A 14,310-nucleotide genomic window follows, 5' to 3' on the forward strand; every position below is an offset into this window, starting at 1 on the left:
CATCCCTCTTACCCTTACGTTACTTACTCGATCAAACCACCTCACACCACACATTGTCCTCAAACATCTCATTTCCAGCACATCCATCCTCCTGCGCACAACTCTATCCATAGCCCACGCCTCGCAACCATACAACATTGTTGGAACCACTATTCCTTCAAACATACCCATTTTTGCTTTCCGGGATAATGTTCTCGACTTCCACACATTTTTCAAGGCTCCCAAAATTTTCGCCCCCTCCCCCACCCTATGATCCACTTCCGCTTCCATGGTTCCATCCGCTGACAGATCCACTCCCAGATATCTAAAACACTTCACTTCCTCCAGCCTCTCACCATTCAAACTCACCTCCCAATTGACTTGACCCTCAACCCTACTGTACCTAATAACCTTGCTCTTATTGACATTTACTCTTAACTTTCTTCTTCCACACACTTTACCAAACTCCGTCACCAGCTTCTGCAATTACTGTAGCCTCTCTCGCATCTCGCGTACATTTGACGAGACCTGATCAAGGTAATGTAACTGCCGTCTGCTGGTGTTCACATAATACCCGTAACGTGTGCCAGGTCCCAGGTTCTGTTGCACCAGAGTCAGACTACCAGTTAGTCGATCACAGGAGCTTCCTACACAGCGAGTATAGTCTTAAGGAAATCTTTCAACGTAAGCCCCTCTTTTCTTATACATATATATTTGCAGAAGACTGTACTGGGTTGATTGTGTTCGCTATGACTCAATATTATCATATCTATGTCTTTACTAATGTCTGCCTCTGTTCAGCAGTACGGACAGTCAAGTCTTGGTTTGTGTGTCATTTGTTTCAGGTTGTGGTTGTGATCGTTGGTTGCTGGTGTGTGAGTGTGTGAGGTGAGGAGGCTGGTGTGAGTGTGTGGTGAGGAGGCAGGTGTCAGTGTGTGGTGAGGAGGCTGGTGTGAGTGTGTGGTGAGGAGGCTGGTGTGAGTGTGTGGTGAGGAGGCTGGTGTGTGTGTGTGGTGAGGAGGCTGGTGTGAGTGTGTGGTGAGGAGGCTGGTGTGAGTGTGTGGTGAGGAGGCTGGTGTGAGTGTGTGGTGAGGAGGCTGGTGTGTGTGTGTGGTGAGGAGGCTGGTGTCAGTGTGTGGTGAGGAGGCTGGTGTGTGTGAGACTCATCTTGGTTTGTGTGTCATTTGTTTCAGGTTGTGGTTGTGATCATTGGTTGCAGGAGGGACGTCATCATAGTGAGGCAAGACACAGCTGACCACCTGGCGGCGTGTCCTGTGGTAGCAGGATGAAAGGTGTGCTGCTGCTGCTGCTACTGCTGGTGGTGTGGGCGGTAGTGGAAGTCCTCACCTCCGACGCCACAGACCAGCAGGAGCTGCTCACTAGGGTAGCCAGGCAGAGTAAGGCAATGATTAGTATCCCTTTATGTATCTGTCATATATACGCTGGACAACCTCCGCACATTCTGAAGTGTGAGGGGGAAAAAAATATTTACTTTTATTGATAAAACTTGAGAGGAAATTTATGTTTATAGCTGATTATATCAACTTCCAGCTGGTAATTACTAGCTTCGTCGGAGCTTAGCTTTGAAGCTTCGATCATCTTAGATGGACTACAGTCCACCCACACACTTCTCTATCGTATGACCCGCAACCCCTAAACACCTCACCTACCCAGTTCCATTCCCGGCAAGGCTCACCAGTCTTAGGACTCACAGCCTTTCAACCTCCTCACTTCCTTAGACCACCACCCTGTATACATCCTACCCTTCACCACCTCCTCCTCCTCTCTGCATAGCCCCTCCTCCTCCCCTTCCCCAACTCATTCACAGTCTTCAGTCCACTGAACGCCATCCCCCCAGACACCCTACCATCTTCAAGCTCCTCCCCTCACAGACCACTTTGAAATGACGGTCTGATGTGGGAGACTTCTTATCGTCTTGGCCAAAGTGGCAGGCTTCCCAAGTGTCGAGTATTTGACCCGGGTTCGAATCCTGGGGCGCATAGGATTGAATGGATATCATACGATGTTATATGGTAGAGGCTTAGATATACCACCTTAGTGCCCAGGAGATTGATTTAGAATGCTTCTGTAGCCTAAAGCAGTTGGATCTCCCTTAACCCATTGGGCTAAGAGAAGTGGCGAGGGATTGCATGGACGGTAGAAGGCAGGTTGTGATGGGAAATTTTTGTACCGTCGGTGGTCAAGTGGCTACACTCCACCATTGTCTGGTGTTTCGAATCGGATTCGAAACCTGGGGCTCATAGAGGTGAATGGTTTACACACACACACCCACACACACACACACACACGATACCAGACTCCACCTTCATGAGGTTACATCCCGAGCAGAAAGGCATCTTTGGCTAGGTTGTATCATTGTCATTTGACGAATAGGTTTGCAACTCAAGGGACTTTTCATGGAGTTCATTGTTTCCTCTTATTGATTGTAGCGCCGTAGACGATTTGAGCGTAGGTTAATAGTAGTAAGGAGAATAATAACGTCATTAATGTTTATTATATCAATATGATAATAGAACGTACATTGCCCTCCATAGAGAGGTCACTGGTGTTAGAGCGGGTAGTTCTCCAACCTGCCACAAGAGTGGAGGAGTCTTGTACCCTCCTTTGTGAAGGACAATCACATGCGCCACTGAGGTGCGCGTTGGTCAACACCGTTTCATGTCCATATACCCCCGTGTTTGACAGAGGCTAATGGTAATACGTTACTTGTGGTTATTGTGTGACTGACGGGTAACGGCACATTAGGATCCCCGTTGCCATAGCACATGAGACGAAGGATGCTGGATTACTTGAGAACAAAGAGGCGTTTCTCTGTCATGGATACTGGTGGTTGAGTGGTTAGCATTCCAGTCCGCTAGCCATGTGGCGCTACCTCGTTGGAGTGGGAGGGATGCTGTTTCCTGTGTAGCAGGGTGGCGACGAGAATGGATGAAGGCAGCAAGTATGAATATGTACTTGTGTATGTATGTATATGTCTGTGTATGTATATGTATGTATACGTTGAAATGTATATGTTTTTATATGTGCGTGTATGGGCGTATATATATATATATATATATATATATATATATATATATATGTGTGTGTGTGTGTGTGTGTGTGTGTGTGTGTGTTAAGGGGTTGGGCCATTCTTCGTCTGTTTCCTAGTGATACCTCGATGACGCGGGAAACGGCGACTAAGTATACAAAATATAGAATAAACATTTATATATTTATGTTTATCATACTTCGACGCTGTCTCCCGCGTTAACGAGGTAGCGCAAGGAAACAGACGAAAGAATGGCCCAACCCGCCCACATACACATGTATATACATACACGTCCACACATGCACATATACACACCTAATCACCTCACCTTATACATACATATACATACACAGACATATACATATGTACAAATGTACATAATTCATACTTGCTGCCTTTATTTATTCCCGTCGCCACCCCGCCACACATGAAATGACAACCCCCTCCCCCCGCATTCGCGGGAGGTAGCGCTAGGAAAAGACAACAAAGGCCACATTCGTTCACACTCAATCTCTAGCTGTCATGTGTGATGCACCGAAACCAAAGCTCCCTTTCCACATCCAGGCCCCACAAAACTTTCAATGGTTTACCTCAGACGCTTCACATGCCCTGGTTCAATCCATTGACACTGTCGCACGTCGACCCCGGTATACCACATCGTTCCAATTCACTCTATTCCTTGCACGCCTTTCACCCTCCTGCATGTTCAGGCCCCGATCGCTCAAAATCTTTTTCACTCCATCCTTCCACCTCCAATTTGGTCTCTCACTTTTCCTCGTTCCCTCCACCTCTGACACATATATCCTCTTTGTCAATCTTTCCTCACTCATTCTCTCCATGTGACCAAACCATTTCAAAACACCCTCTTCTGCTCTCTCAACCACACCCTTTTTATTACCACACATTTTTTTTTCATAAATTTCACTGCAATACCATCCAAACCCGCCGCATTTCCGGCTTTCATTATCCGCAAAGCCTTCACTACCTCCTCTCTGTTTACCAAATCATTCTCCCTGTCCCTCTCACCTCGCACACCGCCTCGATCAAAACACCCTATATCTGCCACTCTATCATCTAACACATTCAACAAACTTTTAAAATACTCACTCCATCTCCTTCTCACATCACCACTACTTGTTATCACCTCTCCGTTAGCCCCCTCCACCTATGCTCCTATTTGTTCTCTTGTCTTACGCACTTTATTTACCTCCTTCCAAAACATGTTTCTATTCTCCCTAAAATTCAATGATACTCTCTCACCCCAATTCTCATTTGCCCTCTTTTTCACCTTTTGCACCTTTCTCTTAAAGTTCTACCTCACTCCTTTATACATCTCGCAGTCATTTGCACTATTTTCCTGCAAAAATCGTCCAAATGCCTCTCTCTTCTCTTTCACTAATAATCTTACTTCTTCATCCCCCCACTCACTACCCTTTCTAATCTTCCCACCTTCCACGCTTCTCATGCCACAAGTATCTTTTGCACAAGCCATCACTGCTTTCCTAAATACATCCCATTCCTCCACAACTCCCCTTACGTCCTTTGCTCTCACCATTTTCCTTTCTGCACTCAGTCTCTATTGGTACTTCCTGACACAAGTCTCCTTCCCAAGCTCACTTACTCTCACCACTCTCTTCACCCCAACATTCTCTCTTCTTTTCTGAAAACCTCTACAAATCTTCACCCTCTCCTCCACAAGTTAATGATCAGACATCCCTCCAGTTGCACCTCTCAGCACATTAACATCCAAAAGTCTCTCTTTCACGCGCCTATCAATTAACACGTAATCCAATAATGCTCTCTGGCCATCTCTCCTACTCATATACGTATACTTGTGTGTGTGTGTATATATATATATATCCATACATGTGTGTGTGTGTGGTAAGGTCAGATCAAGGTCCCAGACTGGAAAGACCCAAGGGACCATCATAGAACATAACACACATTTCATCATCCCTGGTTTCTGGTCTGTAGTCACCATTGGAGACCTGATGTGCTACAGTGATCAACGTGTCGGTAGTATTCAAGTGAAGGCTTCATCAGACAGCCTCCTTGCTCCAGTGCAGCTGCAAAGGTGTCGTTAGCTCGCATTCAATTTTTTTTTTTTCTAGGTCAGTCTTGCGTTTGGTTATCGTGGCGTATCCGGTTCTGTTGATATCTGCTGAAGCAGCCGTATGGTTGACCGGCGGATTCCTCTCGCTTGGTGTACGTAGTCCCCAGCGTGGTGTTCGGTCCCATATGAGAACTTGAAGGTCTTTCCAAAGGCGTTCTTAGGACGTCTTCTCTTTCTCCGCGTCCGGTGACTTAAGTGAGGTTTCGTAGCAGCATTCCCCTCACAGCCAACAGGCTCATCTGCGACTCCATACATCATAGCTCCCGAAAATAAGCCATCAATCAACTCACCAGATGTGTTGCCTCCCCTATCAAACAAACTTATGAACTGTTCCTTTCCCTGCTTCTGATTGGAGAGCATTGGAAAGAGGGGCAAGTATGAAGTCTGTTGGGGATGAGAGAGCTTGGGAAGTGAGTCAGTTGTTGTTCGCTGATGATACAGCGCTGGTGGCTGATTCATGTGAGAAACTGCAGAAGCTGGTGACTGAGTTTGGTAAAGTGTGTGGAAGAAGAAAGTTAAGAGTAAATGTGAATAAGAGCAAGGTTATTAGGTACAGTAGGGTTGAGGGTCAAGTCAACTGGGAGGTGAGTTTGAATGGAGAAAAACTGGAGGAAGTGAAGTGTTTTAGATATCTGGGAGTGGATCTGGCAGCGGATGGAACCATGGAAGCGGAAGTGGATCATAGGGTGGGGGAGGGGGCGAAAATTCTGGGGGCCTTGAAGAATGTGTGGAAGTCGAGAACATTATCTCGGAAAGCAAAAATGGGTATGTTTGAAGGAATAGTGGTTCCAACAATGTTGTATGGTTGCGAGGCGTGGGCTATGGATAGAGTTGTGCGCAGGAGGATGGAGGTGCTGGAAATGAGATGTTTGAGGACAATGTGTGGTGTGAGGTGGTTTGATCGAGTAAGTAACGTAAGGGTAAGAGAGATGTGTGGAAATAAAAAGAGCGTGGTTGAGAGAGCAGAAGAGGGTGTTTTGAAGTGGTTTGGACACATGGAGAGAATGAGTGAGGAAAGATTGACCAAGAGGATATCTACAAACTGGGGACGCGGGGCTACATGATGAGACCAGTGATGTTATGTGGGTGTTACTGTAGTATACATATATGAGGCTTCACCGCGAGTGAAAGTCTCCTTCGGCGAGTATGTATCATCGTCAATGAACGAAAAGGAGTTGTTTTCGTCAAGAAACCTCTCACTACAAAGGAGTTCTGGACTTATTTGATTGTTATATATATATATATATATATATATATATATATATATATATATATATAATGTGTGTGTGTGTGTGAAATCGCACTTCCGTAGTTCATACAATTTCATCTAACATGTAATTTCTCTATACATGTGGCACGACATGTTTCGTGGAAACAATCCACCTTATCAGGTGTCAGTACTTAAAGTTATCTAAATCCCAACATCACACTAGAGTCCCACCGTCCAACACCAACCTTCATAGACCAGGCACTGTCTGCTTTGTCTGGCCATAACCGTTGTAAGGGAGAGTGATTAAGGAGGGTCAGGTGGCGGGGGTTGACCTGGGTAGCTGGGTGTGTCTTGAACTACATTTGTTACGTTTTCGTGTTTTGTCAATTCTCTCATAATGATTTGGTTAATGCTAGAATGGGCTTTAACATTGCCTGGGGACAAATTGAAATTCTTAGTATTAGCAATTAAGACAGATTCAATGACGTTACGTGTGGCATAATCAGCAGAGGGGTATAGAATAACGGGATTTTCAAGATGTATGGAGGTGATCATTTTCATGACAATGTTTAGCGATCGCATTTTTGTGGTCATCCGTGCGTACTGCATGACGGTGCCAATAACACCTCTCCGTTACAGTCTTACCAGTCTGGCCTACATAAATATATTTACATGCCTTGCATTTGACGGCGTAAACACTCCCAATTGTTGCATGATTTGGTCTACTATTTATTAAGGTCTTACTGATGGCGTCATTGTACTGGAAAGCAACATTACAAGCACTGTTTATTAAAACATGTCTTAGATTAGCTAAGTTGGGAGAATAGGGCAACACTAAACATTTAGACTTATCCTTATTTGTCACATTTTTGTTACAAGAATTATAAAATGTCTTCCTAGCTTTCCAGTAAGCTTTGTTCACAAACCAATTGGGATGAAATTACTGGCTAAACATACGTCTTATATGACTACTTTCATATACCAGGCCTATGGGATCACACATCCGTAGTACTCTTCAAAACATAGACATAACTACAGACATTTTTACAGAAGGATCATGTACTGAGAAATAATGAATATAACATTCAGAGTTGGTAGGCTTCCTGTAGATTTTAATAGACAAATGATTAGATTTTCTATTTATCAACACATCTAGAAAGGGCAGTTTGCCTTCTTTTTCCCATTCCATCTTGACTTTGATAGTGGCGTGGATGTTATTTAGTTCATTAAAGAAAACATCACAATCTTGGAAGGATGGCCACAAGGGCCACACATCATCCACGTATCTAAACCAGACTTTCGGATGGTTAATGACTGAAGTCAAAATTTCAGTCTCAAGATATTCCATAAATAGATTACTAAGAATAGGACTAAGAGGTTTCCCCTGGCAAGACCAAATTTGTTTATAAAAATCATCTTCATCATCTTGGAAAACATAATTAGAAACACAAAGTTCAACTAAGTCAATGAAAGTTTTTATGGGTAGGGGCAAGTCAAAGTTGAGATTAGGCAATTTCCTTCTTAAGCATGTGATGGTTTCATTAATAGGTACTTTAGTGAAAAGGGAATTCACGTCAAAATCAAAGAATTTATGACCAGGCAAATTAATGTTTCTAATCTTAACAAAATCAAAGTTATCAATAATATACGATGAAGAGATTTTTTGTGTTCTTGAACATTCTTAAAATGTTTAACTGATCATTTAGACACCTTATAACCAGGGGAATTAGCAGTCAAGATGTTTAGCTGATCATTTAGATAACGTATAACCAGGGGAATTAGCAGTCAACTGGGTATGTAGAATGAGGAGAGAATAGCCACCACGTCGAGCACCTTGCGACGATGAACGCACGTTCGTTCGTTGAACTCGAGAGTCAAGATACACATTATGACCTGATGCTCAACGATGCAGCTTGGCGTACGAAGAATGTTGAACCTTGACAACAAGGATGACTAGTAGGAGGGGGAAGGTCCAAGTGCAGAATGACTCGATAAACACTAGGGAAGAGGAAGTGGATAGCGCCAAAAGTAGGATGATTGGAGAATCATAACAGATGACTGGATGATTCAAGGAGTAGGATAACTGGATGATCCGTGGAGTCGAGTGATTGGATAATCCCAGGCGTAGAGTGATTAGGGAACTACAGAATTGTGATGAAATGGATACTCTGATTGGCGGTGGTGAGAGTCAGTTTGTATATAATTTTTTTTTCGTTCAAAATGTTTTTGATTTATGGGTTATTGATGGATATTACCTGTGTGATGAAGATTTATCCCCTGCCTGTCTCTTGTTTCTGGCATGGGTAGTGACAGACCTCTTAGAACATGGTATGGGAAAGTAACTGTATTCTTAGTTGATGGTATGGAAAGGTGGCCATGTCTTCAGATTGCTATATCCTGAGGTGGAAAAAAACAAGAGTCATTTTCCTTGTTTCCTGATGTGGGGAGTCCACCATAGTGGTGGTTGATATCATATTAAGTGGATATCTGTTTGTAAAATGTGGTCTAGTAACCCTGCATTTCATTCTCTTCGTAGACATATCTTCAGAGAGAGTATCATAAATGGTGGTCATCATGGACAGAGGTTTTATTCTAAAATATATATTCAAGAGTGTCGGTAATCCATGAGATCCCCCGGTGTCTGTCTGATGTAAATAATTACTTCAATATAATTAGCAGAGGTTTATGTAGACTCCTTTTAACAAAAAACTGGTCCTTACTCTCCCTCCGGTTAGGTGAGGATCTCGCATTCCCTTTTAACCAGCCAGCCAACCCTGTCCGAGGGAGACGCAGAGCACGCAACATCCCAAGGAAGTGCCACAAGCCGAGGAACAGATTCAAGCCAATATGTATGAACCAACCGGACGCATCGGCAGTCGAACGAGAAGGTAACATCAATTGCTTCAATATCATCTGCATATTACGTTTGAAAACGGGAACAAGAAGGAATGTCTTTTGTTTGTGTAATTTCCTGTAGATAACTATAGGTTTGTACTGACTGTGGCACTCGAACTCAACAGCGAACATCCTTTTACGAAGTTCATGATCAGTGCATAGGTTCAACCACACATACCGGGTACCCGAGTTAACCTGTCATGATGTGGGTCAGAGATGATGTGTGATCTATAATGATTCTTCAACTGCTCAAAGTACACCTAGTTTAATGATCCTCTCATTTAACCCTCTCGGTGATCACCAAGGCGGTCGACCAAGGAACTGGAGGAGATGGTGCAAGAAAGAGAGGAACATGGACAAGCCAGAGTGTGTGGACAAGCTAAGCGAAGGTCGATCAGCAGGCAGCACCGACAGGGGAATCAACTGCAGTCGACCTAAGAACAGGGAACTGGAATTCTGCGTTAAAGGTAGGATGTCATGTGTCCATCTTCCTGGATGAGTAACAGAGATTTTTTGGATCTTCAACACTGCAGTCAACTGCAATTGAGATGTGTTCAAGAAAGGGTGTTGTGTGTATATATCTTCCTAACTAACTGACATAGACGTTAAGTAGAAAAAAAGAAATGTTTTGTAGTGTTAACTGTGGTGTTTGATAACTAGCCTCCAAGTGTTCTACACTCTGTTGGAATGGCGACGTTACTCTTTTGTTCTGTAAGTAGTCGCTTTTTACGGTCTGTAGTCTAAAAGAGCTGGCTATTCAGAGGTGAGTGAAGGCGTCGTACGGCGTTCCTTGAATTTCTGCATCAGTCCTAAGTCTCATTTCCACTAACCAGTCCCTTCCTGTGATGATATGGATGTGAAACCTCTCTTCCCTCCGCAGCAACCAATGAGCTCTTTGGGAGTATATCTTGGCTGTCTGCAGCCTCCCAAGACCGCCGAAGGATTAAGATCACCAACCTGCCGGACACACCCGAGCGACAGTTGCGGAAACGCTTCTTCGTCTTGGGAATAGGACAGGTAAGTGTTGGGTCCTGGACGTCTGATGTATACTGTGTGGGATGAGTGTCTGCTGGACTCATAGAGGGGCGCGTGTCTGCTGCACTCTTAGAGGGGTGAGTGTCTGCTGCACTCTAGAAGGGTGAGTGTCTGCTCCACTCTAGAAGGGTGGGTGTCTGCTGCAATCTAGAAGGGTGAGTGTCTGCTGCACTCTGTGAGGGTTGAGTGTTGGAGAGCGTGTTTCTGCCAGACCCTAGAACGACTTAGTGTTGGACAATAGGTGTGTTTCCTGGAACTCTAGAAGGCTGCTAGTGGGAGAGAGGATGCCTGATAGACCCTAGACGGGTGACTGACAGTGTGCGTCTTCTGAACCAATAGACGGATCAGTGTTGGACAATAAATAGGTTTCTCCTCGACCCTTGACGGGCGGTGTTCTGCCCGGCTTAGCATACTTAGACGGCAGGCGCCAACTGGACCCTACACGGGTGAGTGTTTGCTGAACCTTGTATGGATGACTGTTAGACACAGGGTGTCTCCTGGACCTCAGACGTGTGTGTGTGTGTGTGTGTGTGTGTGTGGCAGTAGCACTTACTTGCTCCTCTCTTGTTTTAAAAGATCCACGAATCCACAACTCTCTTGTCCCTGACATGTCTCCTCACGACCCACCGTACGCTACTCCTGCCTCGCTTCCAGCTGCTGTGCCCTCTTGTCTTCGCCTCTCTGATGGTATCGAACTGTTATATGTCTGCGTCGTCAGGTCTGTTCGAAACTCTGAACGCAAGTATTATGCCTTCCATAGCTCTTCTTCCCTCCAGTGTGAACCCCATCCACTCTTCCTTCGTAGACCATTCCATGCATTCATGGTACCATTTTTGGTGCATTCCTTTAGATCTTTTCCAGAAACTCTTTGTGGCTCCTCAAATAAGGAGACCAGATGGACGCCCATTACGGCGAGTGCATGTCCTCCAGGTCATTCCAGGTCATAGTCCATGAAACTTGGAAGTAGTTTTGACACTGACCAAAATGTGGTCTAATTCCCTCTAGATCTTTCTGAAAAGCTCCTCCGGAAATAAGGTCCTCAATTTCTGCATCCCTCTCACACAATGCGACTCCTGGTCTTCATTTCCACTGATACAGCAGTTTCCCTGTGGCCTCTCTTTAACCCATTTCCATCTTTTTAGCTTTTCATTTTCCGCTCATAAACCGTCTTGTTTGAACATTGCTGGATCTTGTCTGGATCCCTCCGCAACATCTCGTGGTTCCAGCTCCCTCGCACATCACTCGTAATCTTGTCATCAGTAGTAGTGGCCCCAGCTCTGAGCCCTGGGGTACTCCATGCTTCATTAATCTCCAGCTTAAGAAGGATCTTCTGGCATGACTCCTCTGTTCCCTCCCAGCTAAGGTAGCTATTCAATCCACTTGTGCAGCCCTTCTTTGACTTCGATGTGCAGCTTCACCATCACAATTCTTTGGAGGATAGTGTCAAAGGCTTTCTACCAGAGGATAGTGTCAAAGGCTTTCTATCAGTCTAAGATGTTGCTTACTCGTTCCAGAGAATCTAGTTGGTTTCACGTGCAAGATCTGCTCTACCTGAACCCATACTGTCCCCCACTCAGGTTGCTTATTGAGACAACTACTTCTCTAACTGCTTCCTGATTATCTACTTTAGCATCGTACGAGTCATGCCCGTTGAGGATACTGGCCTAAGATTCGCGTGCTGCTTTGTCTGTCACCATTTTCAGACATTAGTAAAAAGCTGATGTTGATCCATTCCATTGGAACATTCCCTTCACTGAGGGAGATTTCAAACACCAGCACCAATGATTTCCACTTATCCTCCAAGTGCTATGTGTGGTGGGTGTATGCTGGCCTGTAGGATCGATGAGTGCACCATGTGCTGCGTGTATGATGGGTCCAGGAATGTTTACTGAATAACATGTATTCGCCGAGCCACTTTAGATGGATGGAGGGGTGTGTTTGTGACCGTATCGTACTGAGAGTTGTGTGTCGACCTGATAATGTCAGTAGAGGCTGCAGCGCACTTGGTCTTGCTGGTGATTATGGTTCTTAAGGTTCATACAGCTACGGTCGACAACGGCTTCTGTGACATGTTCAGGAGGTTGAGACAGACAGATAGAAGACACAGACATACAGACAAGCAGACAGACTGACACAGACAGAGAGATACAGACAAATGTGTTTAACCCCTTACGCTGACATCAAGTTCACCTCTCCTTCATAGTGACATCATGTTTACCTCACCTTCATAGTGACATCATGTTCACCTCACCTTCATAGTGACATCATGTTCATCTCGCATTCATAGTGACATCAAGTTCATCTCACCTTCATAGTGACATCATGTTCACCTCACCTTCATAGTGACATCAAGTACACCTCACCTTCATAGTGACATCATGTTCACCTCACCTTCATAGTGACATCAAGTACACCTCACCTTCATAGTGACATCATGTTCACCTCACCTTCATAGTGACATCAAGTACACCTCACCTTCATAGTGACATCAAGTTCATCTCACCTTCATAGTGACATCAAGTTCACCTCACCTTCATAGTGACATCAAGTACAGCTCACCTTCATAGTGGCATCATGTTCACCTCACCTTCATAGTGACATCATGTTCACCTCACCTTCACAGTTCTGCTTAGGTTTTGTTCTGGTGTGTTTTCACGTAGATTATAACCCAAAACATCCATCCTGTTCTAAGTATAACCCGTGCTTCGCTATTGACACATTCTCAACAATTATCAATCTCTTTCATTTGTCAGTTGAGGATCGCGTCGTAATATGACTTATTTTTCTATAAGAGATTTACTGAGACATTCCCTATGAAACAAAATCATATGTTTGAGGAATAGGGAGGGAGAGATCAGTACATCCTCCACGACAAGTCAACTTCAGAAATAGTGTTATTCTTCATATGCCATTGGATGATCAGCGTTCGAGAAGATATACCTCGATTCCTGGATCTAATGTTACTACCTCCTCTTGCACCGTAGCCTGACCTGCCCTACCAGAAGTGCGTCACTCCGCAACAGGAGAAAGGCTTCTGCCGGTACATCCAGCACTGCGTCCTGCCCGACTTTTCCAAAGACTTCGATAGGTTCAAGGAGTACGTCTGTTTCATTAAAAGCAAGTGAGTATTGTCTCGTGCCTTCACTAGATCCACCTGGTAATGTTCCTCTCTCATTCTCATACTGTCAGACCAGAGAGGCTGTGTCTCTCTGCAGTGACATCTGATTGCTTGTTGCTTTTTCGGCTTGATGGTACTATGTACATGCTATATGTTTCAATTTCTTCTGAAATCAAAAGAAAAAAACTTTATATATATGTTGCTTAAATCCTTTAATGTAAATGTTGCCTTCAGCAACAATAACACTATAAAGAATATCTTAATCAGGAATTCACCAGAAAATTCTCCTGGGTGCATCTATAAAGTGCCATGTAGAAATTGTGATAATTCTATATTAGGCAGCCTGGTAAGGATCTTTCTGTTAGACTTAAGCAATATAATTATAGTATAAGAACGGGACAAGAATCAAATGCCTTGTTTAATTACGTTAAAAACTATGATCATTGTATTGACTGGAGTAATGCCATCTCGGTTATTAACTCTCTTTTACCACGAGAAATATCATTGAATCTTCTATTATTAAATACACAAAGAATTATAATCTTAATATTAGTGATGGTCTATACAAATTGGATAACTTTATTGTTGATAAAATTTGTAAAACAATAAGTTTATGATACGCTCGTTGTCCGTCTTGGTCAATCGCATGTTTACCAAATGGCGTCCTAGCTGCGTCTCATCGTTGTATATCAACTGACTGTTATAATGCTCTCTTGTGTCTCCCCTGATGATGTGATTATCACACGAAAGTGCACTTGGGAACTTATCGTGCTCCATTTTCCCCGTGGACTCATAGGAATATACCTGATCACGTGCAAAATTGTGATCCTTTCCAATCTATATATATATATATATATGAAAGTGAAATCGCGTTTTAATAGTTCATAAGATTTTATTCATGTAATTTTTCT

The 14,310-nt window shown here is 43.9% G+C and overlaps 1 protein-coding gene across 1 annotated transcript in view; it reads left to right on the forward strand.

The window, feature by feature from the left end:
- Positions 1-14,310, forward strand: part of LOC139758944 (transmembrane protease serine 9-like) — a 70,946-nt gene that overhangs the window by 48,923 nt on the left and 7,713 nt on the right. Inside the window, exons 15-19 of the mRNA XM_071680760.1 lie at positions 1,237-1,376; positions 9,087-9,239; positions 9,552-9,713; positions 10,127-10,263; positions 13,266-13,402. Coding sequence (XP_071536861.1) covers positions 1,237-1,376; positions 9,087-9,239; positions 9,552-9,713; positions 10,127-10,263; positions 13,266-13,402 — 729 coding nt within the window. The remainder of the gene's footprint in view (positions 1-1,236; positions 1,377-9,086; positions 9,240-9,551; positions 9,714-10,126; positions 10,264-13,265; positions 13,403-14,310) is intronic.

Source organism: Panulirus ornatus, chromosome 32, assembly GCF_036320965.1.
Source record: "Panulirus ornatus isolate Po-2019 chromosome 32, ASM3632096v1, whole genome shotgun sequence".
Classification (NCBI taxonomy): domain Eukaryota; kingdom Metazoa; phylum Arthropoda; class Malacostraca; order Decapoda; family Palinuridae; genus Panulirus; species Panulirus ornatus.